The sequence below is a fragment of the Silene latifolia genome, chromosome 8 (genome assembly GCF_048544455.1).
Source record: "Silene latifolia isolate original U9 population chromosome 8, ASM4854445v1, whole genome shotgun sequence".
In the NCBI taxonomy this organism is placed as follows: domain Eukaryota; kingdom Viridiplantae; phylum Streptophyta; class Magnoliopsida; order Caryophyllales; family Caryophyllaceae; genus Silene; species Silene latifolia.
In genome coordinates, this window is record NC_133533.1 from 5,058,478 (window position 1) to 5,073,425 (window position 14,948).

At 36.5% G+C, this 14,948-nt stretch overlaps 1 protein-coding gene across 1 annotated transcript; it reads right to left on the bottom strand.

Annotated features, from left to right (window-relative positions):
* Positions 1-1,410: 1,410 nt before the first annotated feature.
* LOC141596117 (uncharacterized) lies at positions 1,411-9,972 on the bottom strand. The gene is made up of 2 exons (XM_074416159.1): positions 9,712-9,972; positions 1,411-2,937 (listed from the first exon to the last, which is right to left on the bottom strand). The coding sequence occupies exons 1-2, from the start codon at positions 9,921-9,923 to the stop codon at positions 1,686-1,688; spliced, it is 1,464 nt and encodes a 487-aa protein (XP_074272260.1). The 5' UTR covers positions 9,924-9,972; the 3' UTR covers positions 1,411-1,685.
* Positions 9,973-14,948: the final 4,976 nt, after the last annotated feature.

Here is a 14,948-nt window from a genome sequence, read left to right on the forward strand (position 1 = left end):
TGTGAAGTCCGAAAACAATCTTGCTGATCCCTTTACGAAAGGGCTGGCTAGGAGACTAGTCGTTGATACGTCAAGGGGAATGGGGCTTAAGTCCTTAGGTCAAGAGTGAGACTTGACTAGGTCTAAAGCTTCTATTCCTATGGCGTTGTATGATTCATAGCCTTAATGGTGGTACTTTTGAGACGCACTTGATGAATCATACACCAGGTTGGACTTAGGTCCTTAATGACTCGTGTGAGAAGTGCTATTGAGATGCACTTGAGTCACCTACGTAGGTGTAACGATCATTAGACTATGAGAAGTCTTCTGAACACATCTATCAGTACCGAGGTAAACACATAACTCTAAAAGAGCGCTTTGCACTTTTGCGGAACGATCTTAATCTGAAGGTATGATATGTGTTGTGGGGGGTATCGACTGAAGCTCAGCTAGGAATTCAAATCGCAAGATATTCTCTCGCTGTAAGTAAGTTGTTTCCTCATTTCACTAAAGTGTCAATTCAAATCGAAAGATATTGATACCTAAGTATCCAATCCTTCCTTTACCCAGGAATTCTTTTTCTTTCTCTCTGGCGCCCCTAGTGGGGGACTGTTGGAAATAGGGGCTACTATTTGCATAGTCTTTTTTCCATTTTGTCCCACATTGGTGAGGAAAAGAGTGGTTGTTGTGTTTATATATGACCACACTCCTTACCATATCACTAGTGGGTCATGGGAAGCTTTTGTGGAAGCTTTGCGAGGTGCTTAATTCAGCTCGCACACGCGCGCGCGTGCCCGTGCCCGAGCCCGGATCCGGATTTGGGATTTGGCAATCGCCTGCGGCGGGCTTTGCCTATCTTTTTGGGCCAGAACATTGTTTTGTTTTGGACTGGAGTGTCCAAGTGCTGTCAGTGGTGGGAGCCTATATGTCTGATAGTGCAGTTGGTGGAATGCTAGTGCTGCTTTAATACATTCCACTATTGTGTTAATGCTCCACTACTGCTGCTACGCTCCTGTTTTTGGCTCCAGCTTTCAGCTCCTTTGTTGGTCTATTTTCTATAAATAGATCAACCCTCTTCACTCCATAACACACAACAAAAAACATCTCTCCCTTCTTCCTTATCTCAATCTTCTTCTCTGATCATAATTTCTGGGTATTGCTTCTTGATCGTTCCAAGTCTCACAGTTCCGAGTGGGCGAAACTGACTGGAGACTGTAGTGTTATCCTTGGGGAACTACCGGCACTAGCTGATCGCCACCACGGTCGTACCGGAATATAGTTTTCAAGGCAGTGGCTATCATACCACGTCATTACTAATCGGGTTATATCTCTTCTGTTTTTCTTGCTTTTCATTGTTACTGCATCATTTACTCCAACAGAAACCACTAACCCACAAAGACAAGATACCCTGTAGTTTTCATGGAAAAGATATAAAGAGTAAATCAAATAAAATACATAGAGCAAGATCAAAGATAAATAACTTAATACAACCTTAGCTTGATAATACACTAGCATTTCTTAATAGAAATATTTCTTAATAGAAATAAACCATTACATTTATTTATTAGGACACGTACTTAGCAAACAAAGGGAAATAATCGTCTTTTCTGGAATTACGTTACATAGAACAATACATGGTCGTTTCGATTATTTATTTCACAATTCCACACACAACATATGATATGATATGATATGATTCTCCGATTTTAGTCGGCGGAGGTGGTAAGTTGTGAAAACTTAAGCTTGAGCTCCTCAGGTATATCTTCATAATGAACATCATGATAGAAGTTGTAGGCATTGACACCAGTGAAGACGCCATCGGCTAAGGTTCTTCTGATGGTAGTCCCATCAGTGAGATGATCAACCTGGGAATAAGTAAAGGGAACATCACAGGTTCCCTTAGTAGCCATACCTCTTCCTGTGACTATCGTGAAAGGCGGTACCTTAACCGTGTATGTATCTACAACTTGTTGTGTTTCCTCTATACTCCCTCCAAATTCATGCGAATAAGAAGCCTCGGCTGATACCGTGATTTTGCCTTCAGCAATTAATGGAATCCCTGTTGTGAAGCTGGTTTCTACACCACCACCTACAGAAATGTTGTTGTTCCAAGTAGAGGTTTTTGTGGTTGAAATTTGGAATTCCATGGTCGCCTCTTGCACCTCCGCGGTTGGGTTTTGGTATGTGTAGGTGGCCGAACTGATGGGCGTTAGGTTGTAGATCCTGGAATTGTCAAGATCAAAGTCGAGGACCTGGACAGACCGGGAAAACACAGTCTCGACCACTTGAAACTGGGCCTCCTTTATTATGCTTGTTGCTGACACATCCAAAATGTCTGGCTCACTTATCTCGGGCCCACATCTTCTGCAAAAGTTGCCATTATAAATGCTACGAATGGCTACCACCCCATCTTTCACTCTAACCACTTCAAAATATGTTTGTTCTTCATCGGGAACGGGAAGTCTTGTCATAAAAATCGAATCGAACATAGGCCTACAGCACCAAACAACATCAATACCAGGTGTCCCTTTCTGTTTGATTTGAGTGTATCCATCTGTAGTTGTCGAGATCTCATTCACGACTCCATCTTTGCCATAGTCGTCGGATGTGAACTTACTATTGCAATAGTCGTCGGATGTGAAGTTACTATTGCCATAATCTAAGAATTTGCCATTGTCGGCCTTAAGTGCTATATACTTGGGAAGAAGTGGCATAGTATCCAAATCGACCGCAACGGAGATGGCTTCACTTGTTGTAGACGGGTCGATACACAAGAACATCTTGCGATCGGAATCGTCGTTTCGTATGCGTAATACGGTTTCAGACTGCACATGATAAAATGTAGCTTTGTTGTCATCGCTAATTAAGTCCATCCTGAACAAAGTGCAGTTCCATGCGGATTTATCATCCATAGGTTCGCTAGCCTTCGCCACTATCCAGTATCCCTCACTTGAGGACCTTCAAATTATTAACAAGTGGTGATTGGGGGAAATTATAAGAACTGAAATTAACTCAACTCAACTGAAATTAAGTACAAAAGAACATGAAGTCTCCTTGTAAAACGGGGTTATAATATTACATTGTAAAATCATAAAACAAAAGACCTTGATGCCCTTATTATGGAAAGTGGTGATTGGTGGAAATTATTTTAGTTGGGCTTTTTAGGTAAAAAATCAGTTTATTTTACAAGAATGCTTATGTAAAACGGTTTATATAGAATTATTGTTTTCTTTTCTGTGGCACTTCAATGGGTAAAAAAGTAATTTGAAATGGCTTTTTTTTTTGTCCTATTGTTTTCAGCTTAATTTAAGCTCTCATTCAACTCACTATAATTAATTCAACTCACCTTATTTCAGTTATATTTATATCAACAAGTTTCAATTCGGTTTAGCTCATTTCATTTCAGTTCAGCTCAATTCAATTTAATTCCATTCAGCTCAAAAAAACAAGGCCAAAGACGAATTCAATGCAAAAATGCATAAATTTCCCTAACATTAATCAGTGCATTCCCTAAAACAAAATTGTACTAGTATTAAACATCCATAGTGAATAAAATAAAGAGTAAATTATCAATAACTCCCTTTTAAAATACACTTTTTAAAATTTACTCCCTTTAAAAAAAAAAAGTTTAAAAATTACACCCATAATATTGCAAAAATTTAGAAATTGCTCCCAAACCCCTACTTTTACATTTTTATGACAAAAATGCCCCTTATTTTATTTCTTATATGACGAGCACGGTGGTGAAGTTTGGCGGAGGATTGTGGTGGTTAGCCGTGGAGTCTTTGGGTGGTTGAAGGGTGGGCATAGTTGTAATGGAGTTGGGTAGTAATATGAATTTTTTTTAAAAAATAAGGGGTATTTTTGTCATAAAAATGTAAATATAGGGGTTTGGTAGCAATTTTTAAATTTTTGCAATATTTTGGGTGTAATTTTTAAACTTTTTTTTAAAAGGGAGTAAGTTTTAAAAAGTGTATTTTAAAAGGGAGTTATTAATAATTTACTCTAAAATAAATGAAAATTAAGATTTGGAATCATTTTTGGGAAAGTACTCCTATAACATGAACTTTGAGTCTATTTTTTCTTTTAAAATAAATAAAAATAATGAAAACAACTTGTTTGAGACCCTATAATCTTATGTGTAATGATAAATACTTCCTCCATTATTTTATATATGTCATTCTTACCTTTCGAGACACTCACTTCTCTCTTCAATATCTCTTAAAATATATAAGGTAATAATATGAAATATATACTCTTATGAAAGCAAATTTTATGACGAATCTAATGATATAATTTTCATAATTTTTTCTAGAGTATATTTTTATATAATTGAAAGTCAAAGACTTACCTCGTAAAACGAAAACGTCATATATAAAATAATTGAGCGAGTACAAAACTTATGGGATATATTTAAGCATTTAATACCTTCCATATTTAAGCATTTAATACAAAGCATTTAATACCTTCAATATCATTTCCCTAATCTTATAAGCCCATGTTCCGAGAACTCGGTCGAACCTAATTGGCCCCAATGTTTTGTCTTACACTAACTCTCCTATAGGACCGTCCTATAGTATAGGACGGGCCTAATAGAAGAGACTAGCCCAACAAAAGGATATATTATTGAAAAATCTGAAATTAGAAACCAGAAAACTCCAGTATCCCATCGTCTTTCCAATCCACACCCTTTACTCCAACTGCAACTCCTCCGCATGTGCTTCCCGCATCTTCACCAACGCCAACTACTCCACCGCCTCTCCATCGCCACCTTGATCTCCGTCGGCAACCGGTAACTGGTATTAGATCTAGTCTTAATCTTTTCAGTTTTAAAAATGGTAGAATCTTTATTTATAACAACTGAATATTTTAAATTGAGAGCTTTGATTGTTGAGTTAGAAAACATGGGGTTTCAATACTCTTTACCGTGATTCAATTGCCCCATGGATTTTGTTTAATATGAATTTTAATTTCAAAACTCACAATTTTATTTTGAATATTCAAGGTTTGAGATTGAAAAGTTTGAGCTTTAATTAAAGTAAATGAGTTTTAATTTCAATGGTTATTATACTCAAAATTGGGGTAACAACTCAGAATTTTAACTTCAAAACTAACAACTTTGAATTTTTCATTTTTACCACTTTCAGTTTTATCATTATAAATAAAGAGCTGCAAAGTATGATTTTAGTTTAATAACAAGTACTTTTAGTATGACAACTTCATATTTTAAGATTTGTGTTTTTTTTATTTTTTCTATTTAGGAAGTATAAATTATGTTGACTGATAATTTAATTTGACAACTTAATTTATAAGTTAAAAACTCAAGGCTTTGAGATAAAAATTTGTGTTTTGGATGGGGCGACTCCGCTGTAAAGATCGACGTTTGTAGGTGAGCCTGATGGCAGGGTCATTATCGCTGGTGAATGATAGAGGCATCGATCTAGCGTGAGCGGCGGTAGTGTGAGGGAATGTCGTTGGCGAAGAATTGAAGATGCCAGTTGCCCGTATAGTTGATATATACTCCCTCCGTTATACAATATAAGTCGTTTTAGCACTTGATAGAAATTCCTCTTTAAATGACGTTTTGCAATCTTCAAAGCCCATAAATAATCCTTAATTAATGTATTAAATGCAAATTGTCTATTTTCAATAAATCTATATAATACTATTAAAAGGCTAATGTGACATGGCAAATTAAATGTGACATGGCAAATGTGACATGGCAAATTAAATGTGACATGGCAATATCATAATACACACATTATCAATCTATACAATATAGTTTAAAAGACTATATAAAACATTAAATTTTATTCCATGAGCCATGTTTACAATTAATTTATATTTTGTATTTGATTATATAATATATTTTTAGTGACAAATTACAATACAATATTGACGTCTTGACGGATAATTCTTACTAAAAAACACACATTAAATGATAATTGAGTTAGTGCCCTACCAAAAAAAAAGTAAAAGCCTATTTGGGGAGGTGTAATCAATTATAAATAATTTTCTATAATAAAAAAATACCACATGAACAGCGAAACTTTTACTATTTCTAATATAACACTGTTTATTTTGAGTGAGACCATTACAAGTAACTAAATTACCCTACAAATTAACATTTACAAATTTTTGCGATCAACTTAAAAATAGTTGAAGCATTTGTGACTTAAAATTGGAGAAAATATTGCGGTCATACAAAAGAACGGTCTCACAAAAAACATTATCTTTATGTAGAATTTAGAACCTAATCAACACAAATATTTATTATAATATTTATGTCATAATAATGAAAAAAATGATGCTCAAAAGTCATGAACTTTGCTCCATATTATGCCTATATTAAAGATGATAATAATGAAAAAGGATGTTCAAAAGTCATAAAAAATATCCTCAATTTTTTATATATTGTTGATGGATGACAAAATTTGTGAAATAAAAAAAAATCTAAAATATTAAATGCAAATAGCATAACAAATATTAAAATTTGGCCTTTTTAATTTTTAGATAAATTAAACAACAATTAAAAATCAAATAATTCACACTAAATTTTAAATTTCTATTTTATTGTTAGAATATTCTAAGCAACAGATAAATATCACATAATTCGAATTTTATGCCGTTTATAAAATAATAAAGAATTTGTAAAGATTAAGGGCAAATAATAAAATACTTAACATTAAACATTGACCTTTTAATTTTTCAAATTAGAATAGGTTAAATGACAAATAAAAATTTCCATCTTTCTAATTTTAAACTGTTTATATATGCAATTCTCTCTTAAATCTTATTGCAATAAACTTGCTCAATTTCATTAATTGGATACATATATAAATCTATAAATATAATTTTATAAATAAACAACAAGGCAGAATATCTATCATATTTTAGTTTTGTAAGATAACTCCCTAAATAATTCTCATGCAATGTGGATTAAAGCAAAGCTTTTACATTTCATTTCTCCTTACTCTATATTTACGTCTATATTAAATTTCCTAATAATGAAAAAGAATACTCAAAAGTCATAAAACTTTGCTACACATTTATGTATATATTAAATTGATAATAATAAAAAAGACGCCAAAAGTCATAAAACGCATTCTCATTTGACTATAAATGTTTGATGGAAGAAAACATTTGTGAGCCAAAATAAGCCAATATCTTTTTGCCCCCATCGCCAAAAGAATTGTAAATATGTGTCAATAATCTTTCTTATCATTTTATTAGCATCAAAGTTAGTGTATTAAGGTTTTAAATTAATAATTTATTTATTTATTTTAAGTTTGATTGGTTATGAAGTATTATTCACATTTTTAACCTTCTCATATATGTTGTTTTGTTCCATTTAGGAGTTATCAATATTTGTGGAGTTGTGCTATTCAAAGGTAAATACACTTACATCTTTATGATTCAATGCTCTCTTTTTTTCATTATTTATGGGAAAACTTAAATTAATAACGATAAGATTAATATTACATAAATCAAATTCTACCATTTTGTTTGTTATTAATCACTTAGTGGTTTTTTGTTTTATTTTTTGTAGGAGTATTTCATTGGAGAAAAAGGACTGTATGAAGAAGAAAATACTAAAATTGCATAAATAAATACTCCCTCCATTCCACTTAATACTATATTATAAACTAACTACAAGATTGACAACACGAATTGATTATGAATGACTAATTGTTTTTAGGTTCATAAATTTTTTTTTGGATTTCAGAAACTTTCAAAAGTATGTTTTATTTGGGTATGTGTTGCATTTTTATTCATCATTTTTCCTTTGAATAATAGCTCTCATAGAATGAAAATTATTACGTTGAGTATGTGTTGCAAAGATCTCAATCTTATTAACAAGTTAGACAAAAAAAATCCTATTGATATGGATAATGGCTAAATGTAAATTATTATCTAATATTTATGCTTACATGTCATATTATCTATCTAATGTATAGATAAAAAACATATAATGATATTGGAATGAAATTTGTAGTAGGCTACTATATATTTAACTCATTTTATCATTTATGCAAAAAATTTAAATTTAGGATTTTTGACAACTCGATATAGATGATATACTAAGACTAGCATTTATTAAACTTCATAACTATGTTTTAAGCTCCTTACATTGTGGGATTTATCATTCTCAAAAAAAGAAATAAAAACAAAAAAAAAAAAGTAATTCAACATTATGCATTAATTTGCCCTTTCATCTTCACTTACTAACTTTATTTATCCTAAATGACAAAGGACTTTCAAACTTTCACATAGAAATTTTAGTACAAAATCTATACAACCTAATTAAAAGGCAACCTTAACCATTTAATTTTGTTTTACATGGGTGTCATGAATTACTTAACTCATTGATGATTTGAAGGTATTTTTTGGTTTTTTTTTTAACCACATGTTATTAGTATATTAATCAAAACAACAACCAAAGTACAATATATAGTTTAGTTGTCAAATAAATGAGGCGTTAACTAACTGAATTTTATATATTTCAAGACTATATTTTTTAAATAGATCAACTAATTGCTCGGACAAATATAATCAATACGATAAAAATAACAAAACTAAAGCAGATAAGCCCGTGAATTTCACGGGTCACAAACCTAGTTTGCTTTTAAATTGAAAGCTTTCACAAGAGACATGGCTCGTTAATTTGTTTGGCATGAGTAAATTTCCCATTTTCAAAGCCAATAAACACACCTTAATTAATGCCATAATGATGAGTAAAAAAATTTCTAAATAAGTGTTTTTTTTTTTTTTTTTAGTGTGGAAATAAGTGTGTTTTTTTTGTTAAACATCATATATACTACTACAAGGGAGGGAGTAGTATAATAAAATGAAGGGTGTTTAAATAGAACCATAATCTTATACGGGGAGTAAGAGAGTGTATAATAAAATTCTCCTATATTATTAATAAGATCAAATTACGGTAGTAATTCATTTTGATTATCCATTCTTTAGTTCATAAACTATACATCAGATGTACTAATGTAGTACATCTGATTGTGTACTTTCTGAATTTTATATTAAAAATTTTGAGTTTCGTTTAAAATATCATGAGTTTTAGAATTTTTGAAAAATATAATATTACTCAAAAATTATACCTATAAATTCAAATATGCTCAGAAAAAAATGTATGTATGCTGAATAACTAGAAGGGTAAAATACAATATTGGTCAAAAACTATACATATAAATTTAAGTATGCTAAGAAAAAATGCATATATGCTCAATAACTAAAAGGGTATGAGCTAATAAATCAGATGCGCAATCCTATTTTCCGCCATTTTTGTATCTCAAAAATTATACCAAGTATCATGAAACACGATAACTCTTTTTTGGTACAAAAGAGGCAGTTAATGTATTATACAACTGCTTGTATATACAATTTATTTAATATAGTTGAAATTTGTTATAAAGTTATCGAACTTTAGTAACAAAATTATCGAGTTATAATTCAAAGTTATTGAGCTTAACAGAATAATTATTAAGCTCAATAACTTCATAAAATACCTCAATAACTTGTAAAATAGCTCAACAACTTTGTGTAAAAGCTCAACAACTTTGAGACAGTTGTACAATGCTACTATACAACTGGTTGTAGTATAGTATTTGGGCAAAAGAGGGGCTAGGCCCCGATGTAACACGATAACTTACATAGCGGATTAATATTAAGACTTTTAAAAGTTAGCTCAAGCAATAAGAAAACTCGATCACAAACCTGACCCAGTATTTGTTGGTACGGCAGGAACGAATGTGAACAAGGCCGCCGTGAGCATACTCGACAGCAAACTTTGCATTTGGACTATGAACTTCGTCAGCAGAGTATTCCAAATAACCCTGTGTTTCAGTATCATTGATTATGACACTCAAGTATTTATATGGCTTCTCACCTTGGGTTGCTTTCAGTGCCATTGATTTGAAAAATGCCATTTTTACGACTACTTTCTTTCTTTCTTTGTGTGTTTCGGTGTTAAAAAACATTAACATTCCTGCCTCCTATTTATAGCCAATAATCATGACCCCACACATTGGCATTATTGATTAATATGATAATAATAGCACAAATTCTCATTTGTGACGGTCGATTTCTGTCATAAATTTGTGACGGGTTAAGTAAAACTCACATGGATAGATAAGACAAATCACTTATGATTCCCTATGAACTTTATTTGTTGCCTTATCTACCCATGTGGGTGATACTTGACCCGTTAAAAGCTTTTGACGGATATATCTGTCACAAGTGAGATTTATTGTAATGCCAGTTAGATTCCCTATCCGTAACATTAGAACGGGTCAAGTATCATCTCACTTATGCATATCAAACAATTCGTTACTTTTCTATATGTAATTTGCATTTTGTTTTATTCATATTACTTGACGCTTCTTAAATACGAGTAAGAATTTGTAATGGTAATATTGAAAGTGTCTTATTGTACCACTTTTATATATAAATGGAGGAGAGATTGGAAGGAGTAATGTCCACGGTCCAATGCGAATTAACTCGCTTCATCTTAAAAACAAATCAAAAAGTTTCTAATTATCGTTATTTTGTAATTGCGTTATAAGCATCTCTTTGTTATCAATAATATTCAAGTTATCAATTCAATTCAATCTATATTCTTTACACGCTATCAGAAGGGAAAAATCTTTGGGACCTCTATATTACGAAAAATTATGTGAATATTTGATTATCGTGTAATTAGGTAAACCGTATATATTGTTTCCATATTGTAAGCCTTGTAATTAGTAAACCGTATATTGTAATTAGCTATATATATGATAATATTATGATCACCTAAGGCTCCGTTTGGCACGACACTTCAGGTAGCTTATTTGACCAAAGTAGCTTATTTGACCAAAATTTCAGCTACCTGATTTTTTTGCAAGTGTTTGGCAAGTAGCTTATTTGGTCAAATAAGGTACCTGGAATAAAATGATACCGCAGGTAGCATTTGAGAAAACAAATCAGGTACCTGAAATGACTTATTTTCCATTTTTTACCCCTTTATTCTATAATATTAAATAATTTTCATATCCTTTTACGTCAATTTACCAAAATCAGCTATCTTTTCAGCTAGTTTGCCAAACACATTTTTATATAATCAGTTACCTTATCAGCTCCTAATTTTCAGCTACCTTATCAGTTACATTTTCAGGTTTCAGTTACCTTTTCAGTTTTCAGCTACCTTTTCAGGTTTCAGCTACCTTTTCAGGTAGTTTTGCCAAACAGAGCCTAAGTCAGGGGATTATTCAATCTTACATGGTATCAGGTTAGGTTAACGACAAACCATGTTTCCTTGTATCATCGGCTTTTGCCTCCGTCTTGTTCCTTCCCGTAGTCTAGCCTCACGCTACCATGACTACGGACAGCAAGACCTCCCCACCTAAATCTCTACATCCCGTCTATTCAGTTAATAATATCCAGAACAAAGTTCTGATCTTAGACGGTGTCAAAGTCTCGTACGCATCATGGGTGAATTTTTTCACCCTCCACGAACGTGGGTACAAGGTCCTTCACCATATTGACGACACGGCAGCATCAGCAAAAACCGATGCTACCTACGATGAATGGGTTGAAATCGACTCCCACGTCCTACAATGGATCTATGGCAGGTTGTTCGATGACCTCCTCTCTCGTGTCCTTGAACCTGACTTCACCGCTCACCAAGCCTCGCGTCAATAACATATTTCTTAATAATAAAGGAGCCCGGGTAGCGGCACATGAGCACGAGTTTATCAATCAGAAACTCGGATCCATGTCGTCCCTTGATGCATACTGTCAGCGCCTCCGTGATTTGGCAGGTAAATTGAAGGACATTGATGCTGAGGTAACGGAACAACGTCTCGTTCTTCAATTAGTTCGCGGACTTCTGGCGAATATGACACGGTTGCTGCTTATATTAATGAAACGCTGCCCAATTTCGAGACAGTCCGTAGCATGCTTGAACTCAAGCAGCATTGAAAATCTAGCCGCGAAGATGAGCCTTGTTCTTTGATCTTACCGCCGACCCCTCCATCTGAGACGTCCTTCTGGACTGACCCTACTCCTCCGAACTACCAGCCTCGTCAAGGCAACAATAACAACCGCAACAGCGGTCGTCGCAACTATAACAATAACAATAGGTATGGCAATAACGGTGGCGATCGTTCGAATTATGGTAAGCAAAACAACAACTCCACCGCCCCTCCTGCTCCTGCCAACCCTCCCACGTGGGAAACTTTTACGTCAATTTGCCAAAATCAGCTATCTTTTCAGCTAGTTTGCTAAACACATTTTTATATAATCAGTTACCTTATCAGCTCCTAATTTTCAAGCTACCTTATCGATTTACATTTTGAGTTTGATTTACCTTTTCGTTTTCGACTACCTTTTCGAGTGTTTCAAACTACCTTTTCAGGTAGTTTTGCCAAACAGAGCCTAAGTCAGGGGATTATTCAATCTTACATGGTATCAGGTTAGGTTAACGACAAACCCTGTTTCCTTGTATCATCGGCTTTTGCCTCCGTCTTGTTCCTTCCCGTAGTCTAGCCTCACGCTACCATGACTACGGACAGCAAGACCTCCCCACCTAAATCTCTACATCCCGTCTATTCAGTTAATAATATCCAGAACAAAGTTCTGATCTTAGACGGTGTCAAAGTCTCGTACGCATCATGGGTGAATTTTTTTACCCTCCACGAACGTGGGTACAAGGTCCTTCACCATATTGACGACACGACGGCATCAGCAAAAACCGATGCTACCTACGATGAATGGGTTGAAATCGACTCCCACGTCCTACAATGGATCTATGGCACGTTGTTCGATGACCTCCTCTCTCGTGTCCTTGAACCTGACTTCACCGCTCACCAAGCCTCGCGTCAATAACATATTTCTTAATAATAAAGGAGCCCGGGTAGCGGCACATGAGCACGAGTTTATCAATCTGAAACTCGGATCCATGTCGCCCTTGATGCATACTGTCAGCGCCTCCGTGATTTGGCAGGTAAATTGAAGGACATTGATGCTGAGGTAACGGAACAACGTCTCTGATGGGGCATATTCTGCACCCGCTGACCGAGTCAAACATATTGAACAAGGTCAAAGATATCCAAAGCAACTCAACACCTTGGACAGCCTAGCCGACGCAGCCTGTCGGCCTGTCACCTGGGTCTCGGCCAGGCAACTAGCCAGCCGGGACACACATCCGCGTACTCACATCCAAGACCCCTCGGCATGGAGTCAACAGGGCCCGCCGGCCTGCCATGGGTCCCTCGGCGGAGGGTAGATCAGTCTTTCCACCTGCTAGCCACTTGGCCACTTGGCCACTACGTGACAAAAGGTGAAAGTCTATAAATACTCCTCAAATCTCATTGAGGAAAGGATCCGCAAATAATCATTTAAACACATTAATCTGGTATAAACTCCCTTATCTCTCTACAATATACTTTGCCAAGTTTCACACAACTTAATCCCTTTAAGTTTACTGACTTGAGCGTCGGAGTGAGTTCGCTCGGTACAAAGTCGAGCCCTCAGTTTGTTCATTGTTTCAGGAGAGGCCGAAAGGAAGAGTCAAGCAAAGTCATCGTTCTACAAAGCTTACGTGGTAACAACACTGCTCCGTAATCACACCCCGGAACAATTGGCGCCGTCTGTGGGAATACTATACTAAAAGCTAGTCAAATCCCTTACAAAACACAAAACAAAACCCACCCAACAAGCTAAGAAGATGTCAAAATAGCCAGAAGTAATTGTGACTGACGAAACCGAATTCTACCATGATGATACCGTCCCTAATTCTGGGATTAGGCAGTCCCTCACCGGCCGAGTAATTCAACCGGCGTACGGGATGCCAATAATACCAGAAACACCGCTGCCCGCCGGCCATGTCACTATCATGGGACATGTGGTCGATGCAATCCAAACCAAGTCGCTGCTCCTGGACTTGATGGGTAATACGCCGATCACCCCCGCCGCAACGACGGTGACGGCAGCACACCCGCAGGCGACCTGGGCCCATAAAGTGACCCCGAACAACTTGTCCGGGGCGATACAAGGAGCCGTGCATACTAGGACACCGGCGGAGCCCATACTGTCAGCGGCAGACCAAAGTCCTTCCCCCACTCGTGGGAGGACAAAGATCGCCGCGCAACGAGGCCACCCCGAAGAAACGAAGAAAGGAGTCCGACTCTCCAAAGTCGGACACCAAGAAGCCCTTCCCGCCACGGGGAGAGAAGCCGGACTAGGGCAGCGAGGAGCCGATCGCCGCGTGTCATTCGACACGTGGTCAGACAGCCCCTCAGTGCCTATGTCCTCGACGTCTCCGTGCCGACCAAACTGAAGCTGCCATCCCTGTCATACAAAGGGGAGAGTGACCCAACCGACCACGCCGAGGCTTTCGAGTCTTACATGTCGGTATGGGCGCAGCCAGATGAGGTATGGTGCCGAGTCTTCCCAACAACCCTTCATGGGATGGCCCAGAGTTGGTACAAGGGGCTACCCAATGGTTCGGTATATTGCTATGCCGACCTAAGAGACAACTTCATAGCCCAGTACTCTTGCAACAAGAGGAGGGTCGTGGAGACATCCGATCTCCTCACTATCCGACAGGGGGAAGACGAGTCCCTCCGGAGCTACGTGAAGAGATTCGACGCAAAAGCTCAGCAGATCCGTGAGCTAAACAGTGAATTGGCGGCCTTCGCACTAATGAAAGGCCTGCCGAAAGGCGACCTCAAAAATGAGCTGATCAAGTGCGAGGTCCTCAACCTGGACTCCGCCAGAAGGATGGCGGACCAAGCCGTAAAGGTGGAGGATTACCACAAGACTTGGGTAGGCCACAGTGAAGCTGGGCACCAAGAAAGGAGGAGCCGCCGGGAGAATACTGATGAAGGTCGCCGTGACAATAATCGGTCACGGCCTGGAAGATCTAACAGGAAACAGAACTCGGCGGGCGCCGGGGGGAGTTCGGGACCGTA